This window comes from Chaetura pelagica, unplaced genomic scaffold, assembly GCF_000747805.2.
Source record: "Chaetura pelagica isolate M959 unplaced genomic scaffold, ChaPel_1.0 scaffold286, whole genome shotgun sequence".
In the NCBI taxonomy this organism is placed as follows: domain Eukaryota; kingdom Metazoa; phylum Chordata; class Aves; order Apodiformes; family Apodidae; genus Chaetura; species Chaetura pelagica.
Window position 1 is genome coordinate 3,403 of NW_009953573.1, and position 9,668 is coordinate 13,070.

Genomic DNA, 9,668 nt, shown 5'->3' on the forward strand with positions numbered 1-9,668 from the left:
GCTGTTGCATCTTTTCTTAAGGGTAACACAAGGCTAGTTCCTGTTCCCTCTTGTGACAACAGCTCCTTGAAAAATGCACCTAATCTTCTAGAAGGTCAAGAGCATTCTCTTCTCATGTTCTGGGGGAAAACATACACTATTTGCTCTTCAGGTAGCAATGCCATAAGAACAACTCCTCTAACCATAGCATGATCATTTTATTCAGCTATCTTTCTCAGAAAGAAGTTTTATCTCCTGGACTCCTGACTATGCGCATATAATCAGTGAATGTACATAGTGTTTGGACACTACCAGATGTCTTGATTAAAGAAGTTTATTCCAATTATTTAACATGATTTACACCACTATTGGAGAGGCAGTAAAATGGCAGGCTTTCAATTCACTTTTCTTGCATTTAATATTCTTCACCTTCATCTTCTCCATCCATTGAGTCTGTGCCCACTTCTTCATAATCTTTCTCAAGTGCAGCCAGATCTTCTCGAGCCTCTGAGAACTCACCCTCCTCCATCCCTTCTCCAACATACCAGTGAACAAAGGCACGTTTGGCATACATCAGATCAAACTTGTGGTCCAGACGAGCCCAGGCCTCAGCAATGGCTGTGGTGTTGCTCAGCATGCACACTGCCCGCTGGACTTTGGCCAGGTCACCACCAGGAACCACTGTTGGTGGCTGGTAATTGATGCCAACCTAGGTGACAAGCAGAAGAGCCTGTAAGTGTCTTTATAGCATTTCACAGTGATTAGAATCAAAGCAGTCAGACAGTAGTTGAATACAATGTTTCACTCCCAAGAGAACAGTTCTAAGTCTCCACTTCTGAAAACACAATTCAGGTGCCAACATGAAATCTTAGTGAAAAAAACAGATTTCATAAACCCATGACATTGAATGAGAACCACAGACAGGTTTGTGTTTGGAGTGAATTAAAGACCATCTAGATCAAACTCCCCTGCAAGGGCAGGGACACCTCCCACCAGCCCAGGCTGCTCCAAGCCCCATCCAACCTGTCCTTCAACACTGCCAGGGATGGGGCAGCCACAGTTTCTCTGGGCAACCTGGGCCAAAGTCTTACCACCCTCAAAGGAAAGAATTTCTTCCTAATGTCTAATCTAAATCTCCCCTCTTCCAGTTTTAATCCATTCCCCCTTGTCCTCTCACTACAAGCCCTTGTCTCAAGTCCCTCCGCAGCTTTCATGTAGTCCCTTCAGGGACTGGAAAGCCACTATGAGGTCTCCCCAGGCCTTCTCTTCTCCAGATTGAACATACACCCATGACAGTGAACAAAAAGCCCTTAAAAACCCACAGTGTAACCAAGACTTGCCTTAAAACCAGTGGGGCACCAGTCCACAAACTGGATAGTGCGCTTGGTCTTGATGGCAGCAATAGCAGCATTGACATCCTTGGGCACCACGTCCCCACGGTACAACATGCAGCAGGCCATGTACTTGCCATGGCGAGGGTCACACTTCACCATCTGGTTGGAGGGCTCAAAGCAGGCGTTGGTGATCTCGGCCACCGAGAGCTGCTCGTGATAGGCCTTCTCGGCAGAGACAATCGGGGAGTAGGTCACCAAGGGGAAGTGGATGCGAGGGTAAGGCACCAAGTTGGTTTGGAATTCAGTAAGATCCACATTTAAGGCACCATCGAATCTGAGGGAAGCAGTAATGGAAGAGACTATCTGACCAATGAGGCGGTTGAGGTTGGTGTAGGTTGGGCGTTCAATGTCCAGGTTCCTACGGCAAATGTCATAGATGGCCTCGTTGTCAACCATAAAGGCACAGTCAGAATGCTCCAGAGTGGTGTGGGTGGTCAGGATGGAGTTGTAGGGCTCAACAACAGCTGTGGAGACCTGGGGTGCAGGGTAGATGGCAAATTCCAACTTTGATTTTTTCCCATAGTCAACTGAGAGGCGTTCCATCAGCAGAGAAGTAAAACCTGAGCCAGTGCCTCCCCCAAAGCTGTGGAAAATCAGGAAACCCTGCAAGCCAGTGCACTGGTCAGCCTGAAAGAGAAAATACATGTGTGTTAGAACAACTGTGTAGACATCAAGAAGCCCAAAACAAGCTCAGAAAACTCTGAATTCTGACTCATACCAGCTGTTCAAGCTTCAGGAACATAATTCTGAACTGGATTTGATTCACCACCTATAACCAAGGAGTTGCCTCCCCCTAAAAAACATTGTATTCCTGCCTGTTAACCCCTATACATGTTGGAGGGTGACCACTTAAATTACTACCTCGAAACTTTCCCTACTCCCAGTGCTCAGGCCAAAGCCATTAATAATGACTAAGAAAAAGCAGTACCATTCAGAAAATGCCTGTGCTGCTTAGCTGGATTCCCAGGACTGATACTGGCTTCCAACATCTTCTAAAAAGAAGTTACTACCGTATTTTCCAAGTCAAAGTACAACCTGCTGCAAACTTGTCTTAGCTTTAGAGACAGTGGCAGCTAAGAGTTGAGAATACTACTAGTTTTGATCTGCAAAAGGTGTATTTTTTCAGTAAGACTCATTCAACATTCCACATTAAATCCAGAGGTGTATCCTGGATTGTTTTGTGCAATGAGAACTCCTTACCTTTGTGGGATAGATTCAACAAAGCACGTGTTCAGCAGCCCTAAGAAGGGAACTCTAACCTTCCCAGCTGACATCTTAATAAATTTTCTACATGATCAAAGTACCAGGGAGCCTGAAACACTCCAACTTAGAGATTTATTCCTTTTCTACTGTTACTACCATTAAATTAATTCAGAAATTTTATAACAGCAGGAAATGCAAGCAGAAGTCTAACCCACAGAAGCAAACACACCTATTTAAGCTTTCTTGCAAGAGCCACAGCCAGAGACCAATTCCTCTCCAGCAGGAGCTATGCAAATCAACTCCTAGTCCTGGCTTTGTGAAGTTAAACATGAAACTATAAAGTGTTGGGCACCTCATCAACATTTAAAGCCACTTGAAAGTTGTATCTGACAGGAATAATCCCACCATTCTCAGCTAAGAATAAAAACAGCTGCAGACTAAGTCCACAGATTTTTCCTACCATGGAATAAATTAAAGCATAACTTACAGGGCTATTTTTGGTCATCTAATTTCCAAGTCCTGTAAAACAGGATAAAGATGTTTAAGAGCTCTCAGTGAAGGAAAGTCTTACCAGTTTCCTGATGCGCTCCAGGACCAGATCAATGATCTCTTTCCCAACTGTATAATGACCTCGGGCATAGTTATTTGCAGCATCTTCTTTACCAGATATCAGCTGTTCAGGATGAAAGAGTTGCTTGTATGTCCCAGTCCTAACTTCATCTGAGGAGACAAGATTAATAAGTTAGTTTTCTATACAGACCAGGTTTTTCAAGCTTTTGAGGGTGTCCAGACTAAGGTACCTAAGCCCTTAGAGATAAGAAGTAGCTTGATTTCTACTTATTAGTAAGCAAAATATTTACTACAGTCTAAATGTTGAATAACTACAAAAAATGAAGCTACTGCTTAAGAAACTGTCCCATTTTACACAACTTTTAATTTTTGACCTGCAAGAGCAATTAACAACTGGGCTGTAGCAGCAGAATAATTATTTCAGTTTTTAAGGCCCACTTTGCAGATCAGCATCTGTATTACTGCCTTGCCCCTTATTTTCCCAGCCCTCCAGGATGTTGCCTTGTTGCTCCTTCAGCTGTGAGCAGTCAGAGCCTATACTGCTTGCTTGTCCTCTTCTCTCCCTTAATTGTACTTTCTGCCAAGGGAGGAGAAGAATGTTCAAAAGGGACAGGAGATGCTCTTGTGGAGCTACTCTAATTCAAACACTGAGCTGTAAGCTCCAGCACAAATGGCTGGGTTATAAAACAGTGCAGATGAACACACAGCATCCCCCACCAGTTACAGATTTGGAGAATGATGCAGTTATGATCTCCACTAGTCATCAGAAATAGGCACTTACTTCTAGCAGGCTGAAGCTGTCCTACCACATTGCTTTGTCTCTGGGTTAGCTCAAGCCACTCTTGAGCCGCATGCTAATGCAGTATTGCATTCTCTGCTTTCCACCTGATTTTAATTAAAGAGCTTTATTAACTACAGATGAAGTTGCCTGTTTGCATATACTTTATCTGAAAAAGAGTGAGCAAGACAAAGATAAGTAGAATTCAAGACTTAAAAATACAATATTTGAACCAATTTAGATTGACCAGCTACCACTACAGTTTGCAATCCAATTCTCTCAAGTATTTCCAAGTAAAACCAAATTGCAGAAGTCTACCATTCAAAACATGATTAACATTTTCTGCATTGCCACACCAAGTTCTAAAGGAGAAATATGGGCAAAAGAAAAAAAATTAGAACCTAAAGAAAAAGATAGCTGATAGGGACAACATGAGTCAAGATGGTTGTTGGGGAGTAACAAAACTTGAAGAGCTAAGAGTCATTAGACTACAAACGTGTGCTGGAATAAAGAACTGAGAGTTCAGGAACAGCTAATACAAGCTTTCCCCAGCCATGCTGTTCTTCATGTTTTTAAGTCTATCTGGGGTAGATTTTTCAAGACAGTTGCTCTGAATTCCTGGCCATGTCAGCACCTATTTCTTGGAGGCAAGTTTGATGGCATCTTACCACCACATCCACAGAGCTGGTGCACCCCATCAGTTTTCACTGAGCTGCACTCAACTGGAAGCTCCAGAAAGCCCTGGTGTACACACATGGCAGCTGAAGAGCTGCTGTACACACAATAGGTGTTTTTTTATAAACAGTGCAGGGACACACTGTATGAATGGATAGAATCATGCCAGTCCTGCCCAGGAAACCAATTTTCAAATAAGCAGGGCAGGAATAAAAAAAGGCCAGGCCCCAGAAAGGCACATGATGCAATCTTCAACAAAAACCCTAAACTTTTCCTTATTACCAAGTGTTTCATAAGACAGCCTTTTCCTCATCTCCCCAAGCTACATTTGCATCATTAGCCAGAATGCTTGAACACCATCTCTTACCCATCTGTCCCAAGACTCACCAGCTCCTCACCCCCAGAGGCAAGGTGAAGGCTTTGCCACCTGCTCCTCCTTACCTCCTTTCTCAGCCTTTTCTGGTTGCTGAGAGCCACCACCTGGCCAGCAGCAGAGGAAGCAACAGCCATGGGGCTCAAGAGAGCAGAAAGCCAGACCTGATAGAAAGCCAGCCTGACCCCAGCTCCTGGGGTATCAGTGCATGGCCAAGGCTGCTCTGGCCCATTTCAAAGTTGTCAGTCCAGCACTGCCACCCCTGACCTGTCCAGCCTTCTGCTCTCCTGAACTTCATGTTTTAGCCACACAAAATGGTTTGGGTCTTACAATGAAGCAGACACTCACAGTTTGGTTATATAGGAGCAGCCTAAGCCTATTCACATCTCCCATTCACAACTCTATTGCAGAAATAAAACACATCAACTGCATGAGCACAGGCAACACAGAGCTCCTCTTCTGTGACAGCTCCAAGACCCTGCTTAAGGCAAGACAGCCACAAAACCAGCTCCAGCAGAAATAATTCATACACACACACTGGTGAGACCAAAAGCAAGACTCATTACACAAGGAACAAAGGTCTTGTGAAACTGGGGAGCTCATACTGGACTGGCAGTGAAGCCAATGCCACAGAACATGGGAGTGCTCAGCAGCTAATGCATGTGATGACATCTGAACACTAAGCCAGAGCTTGGCATACTACTGATTTTCAGGATATGGATTGTTATTCACAGATAAAGCATCAGGAAGTTGTGCAAGTTTGGAAGTCCCTGAATTTAGGCAGCAATTGAGACTCATTTCTGTGAGCACTACAGAGAGCAGAAGAATATTTTGGGAAAGCACAGGAAACACTCCAATGTACAAAAAGAAACCTGCTTAATGACATACCACATTTTTAAAAGGCTCCTATTGACTGCTGTGCACATTGCATCATTGCTTCAAGAGGTTATAACCAGTTCCTTGCACAGCAAAAACAAAGGGCATATTCAGATGAGACACTGGAACAGGTTGCCCAGGGAAGCTGTGGCTGCCCCATCCCTGGCAGTGTTGAAGGGCAGGTTGGATGGGGCTTGGAGCAACCTGGGCTGATGGGAGGTGTCCCTGCCCATGGCAGGAGGGTTGGAACTGGATGATCCTGAAGGTCCCTCCCAACACAAACCTATAATTCTATAATTTAACCTAAATTCTATAATTTAATTACGTGGACTGGCAGAAGCTAATATTTAAATCCTGTAGAGCTCCAGAGTGCACATTTGCCAATCACAACATAAAGGCAAGTATCTTCCATCATTAGGAAGATGTAGGCAAACTTTATGTGGTAAAAATTTGTAGCCCCAAAGCATTTTGCAGACTTAGAGAAATGGATCTCTTAGGCAATATAACATGCAAGTTCAACCCAATCCTATAGTACCTTCTGCAGACCCTTGCACACGTGACTATTTACCTATGACAGCAGGTTCGAGGTCCACAAACACAGCACGAGGAACGTGTTTTCCTGCCCCGGTCTCACTGAAGAAGGTGTTGAAGGAATCATCCCCTCCCCCGAGGGTCTTGTCACTGGGCATGGTCCCGTTGGGCTGGATGCCGTGCTCCAGGCAGTACAGCTCCCAGCAGGCATTGCCCATCTGCACCCCAGCCTGACCCACGTGCACGGAGATGCACTCACGCTGTGGGGAAACAGAAATGGATCACTCAGCAGAAACAGCAGCTGCCTTGTTTTTAAGCATATTCAGCACACAGCTCCCACACTGCAAAGCCATTCAAACATTGGCCTGATTGTCTTGGTGTTAGGGGCATTTGGCACAAAATACAACTGAACACAAAAGCCTCTTTCAGTCAACATCCACCTCCAGCTAGAAAGACCCTTTTGGACATTGTCATTTTTACAGACTAATTCCTCCTTGTTCCCATCCTCAACCAGGCAGGAAGACTGATCAACTCCTCCAAATCCCTTTCTTCATAATAAACACTGCATGTTTAGAAAAACTGATGACTACACCTGTCACTGGCCCAAGCATCCAGAACTAAAGCCACCAGAGGGAGCAAAACCTTCTGCGGGATCCAGGGCCATTTTGTTTAATACACACAAAATCATAGAAAGCCTTCTGATCACTTTAGGGAATGCTGCCCATTCTGTAACAAAAGTCTTTGCCTAACAAATCCCTTAGTGTCAGTCACTTCATAAACACAGCACATCAGGCCTCACATCCCACTGCTGAATGAACTCCAACACAAGGCAAAAATACCTAATTTAAATTATGCATTAAACAGTTTCAGCATAGGATCTATTCATACCAAATTATGGATTCCCAGCCTGCCTTTGATATCCAGAGCATAAACGCAGCTTCTGCAATATTTCAGGATAGGTTTTTGAATATTAAAAGCCAAACCACAATGGAACAACCTCCAAACTCCTAGTCCATCTGTGACATTTTATATTTAGCTTCTGGTTTTGAGTGACAGAGCTAAACACACTCTAGAAGAGCCTGCATATGGGACAGCTTTGAATAACAGTTACATTTAACTACATTCAGACCCTATGTTTGGATGATACAATTAATTTACCCCCTGAAATTCCAGGATAAGCAGGATCTGAACTGTCTAGTCTGCATCAAGAGTCAATGCAGGAAAGCAGGAGCATACTCCTTTCAATTTTCATGAGAACCCCAAGGAATTATAATTTGTATGCTATTATTTCTCAGCCACAGCACTGAGCAGCTGGGAACTGCTGTTTTTCAGCTCCCCATCCATCCAAGCTGGGTATTCAGATATAGAGCTTCCAGAAGAGCAACCAGCCTTACTCAGAGCTGCTACTACCCTACTGCTCTCCAAGGCCATGACTCTGTGGCTCCCCAGGCCTCAGTACTAGGCAAGGTGTGCAATGGCAGAGGACAGTCAACCTATACACTGCAAAAAAGGTGACAGAAAAGCAGCTCCAGCATGCAGCCCAACCAGGCTGCATTGCCCCAGAGGAGTGAGGACATGGCAAGGAATCAGGCCACACCACCCTCTCAGGAAGGCAGGAGGGCAGCCTGCAACCCTTCAGTGAGAGGAGAAAGCAGAGGTATACCCCCACCTCAGCCTGGATCTTCACCTCTACTGAGGCCCTATCAGAGATCCAAGCTTTGATAGTGAAGCTCACAAGCAGCTCAGGAAGGTCACTGCAAGGAAGCGTATTGGGACCAGCACACCCAGCAAGGTGGAAGGCATGGAAGGCATCAGACTGTGTGTGACCTTTCCAGCATCAAAGTAGCACCACTACTTCAAACTCCAGAAAGCAACTGTGTTCCAAAGAGGAGGCTTAAGTCCTTGAAAATACAACTTGGGCAACACAGCCACAGCCCAGCTCCTCCAGGTGCTGTGTTGAACACGTGGCATGTTTACTTTGACAAAGTACAAAGTTCAGCACTCAGGACAGAACAACTGACCTATCAGCATGAAGAAGCAATTAACAGAGCAGCCCTGCTGAAAAGATCCTGGGGGTTAACACAGAAACCAGTGTTCAACAGGGCACCCTCATCCTCACTAAGGAATCAATGTCCCAAGCTACAAAAGGAGACACCTGGGCAGCACAGCAAGAAGCCTTTTGTCTACTCAGCAGGAGGGTACAGGTCAGATGTTAGGAGGATGCTGGGACATTCAGGTTGGGTGATAGGAAAAGGTTCCCCAGCAGAGTGGTGCAGCTCTGGAAAAGGTCACCAGAGGTGGGAAGGCATCTCCCTCTTTGGAGGCTTGCAAAACCTGGCTAGACAAAATCAGTCACAAAACCCTGACCTAGTGCTATTGTTTGCCCTGCTTTGAGAGTCTCTCTCAACTGCTTTCCTGCAACTCTACCAAGTGCTTTTAAGTAGTATGTTGCTGTTTCATGAAGCAAATCTGTTAGCCACTAAAAGATTCTGCCTACTCTGTTCTGCATAGCCTCTTCACAGCAATGAAGTCCTTCAGTACAAGAATACTAAAGAACAGAACAAAACCTGACCCTTGAAAATACAACCCCCAAGTTGTGAAGAGGCAGAACTATCACACTCTTTACAACACTGGGCCTTTACCCATCATTGATAGAAGTTTCATAGTTAATAAGACTTAAATATGCATGACAGACAGGACTGTTGAGTGCTATATTCAAGCCATAAGTCAGGATATAGAATCCTCAATTAACACTAAATGCTCTCCTCCACTTACACTAATTTTGAGCATAGAATCGGTTTCAGTGAGAAATCCCAGAGAATTTTCCCAACCTGAACCTCTCCAGCCCCTATTACCTCTGTCTCCTCTTGCTGTATGATGTGCTCCAGCTGGGAGCCCTTTCAGTAGCTGTAAACTGCTACTACATGGCCCATTGCTGTACTCGGCCAGGCTGAAGCTCAGCTCTCTCCAGCTGTACTGGTGGATCATGCTCTGTCCCTGGTACTCTCTCCAGCACAGCAGTTCAGGTGCAGCTTCACATGTGTGAAGTTGACAGAAAGCCAAGTTTCATCAGAACAGCTGCACCAGCTCAGACCAAGTTCAACAACATACCACACTGAGGAGCGTGGCTTCCCTTGGATGAAACACAAGGGAAACTGCATTCACTCACTTCTGCTGGCCTAATTTAAAGTATGTGACCATAGGCAGCTCTCCATGTACAGGTGAAAACAAGGGCATTAATCTTTCCAAAGCTCCCCTAACTTCTAGCCATTTTCAGTTTAACAAACAC

General features: G+C 44.9%; 1 protein-coding gene across 1 annotated transcript; it reads right to left on the minus strand.

The window, feature by feature from the left end:
- Nucleotides 1-294: 294 nt before the first annotated feature.
- Nucleotides 295-6,636, minus strand: LOC104390488 (tubulin alpha-8 chain). Its single transcript, XM_009999627.1, has 4 exons — nucleotides 6,417-6,636; nucleotides 3,148-3,296; nucleotides 1,320-2,000; nucleotides 295-688 (listed from the first exon to the last, which is right to left on the minus strand). The coding sequence occupies exons 1-4, from the start codon at nucleotides 6,595-6,597 to the stop codon at nucleotides 395-397; spliced, it is 1,305 nt and encodes a 434-aa protein (XP_009997929.1). The 5' UTR covers nucleotides 6,598-6,636; the 3' UTR covers nucleotides 295-394.
- Between the last annotated feature and the right edge of the window lie 3,032 nt (nucleotides 6,637-9,668).

Bases quoted from the DNA above. Each gene is read 5' to 3' on its own strand.
- LOC104390488 (XM_009999627.1), bottom strand. From the start codon at position 6,597: ATGGGCAATGCCTGCTGGGAGCTGTACTGCCTGGAGCACGGCATCCAG. The intron at 3,297-6,416 runs GTAAATAGTCAC...TTGTCTCCTCAG, and splicing joins CCTCGAACCTGCTGTCATAG to ATGAAGTTAGGACTGGGACA. The intron at 689-1,319 runs GCAAGTCTTGGT...CTTGTCACCTAG, and splicing joins GGTGCCCCACTGGTTTTAAG to GTTGGCATCAATTACCAGCC.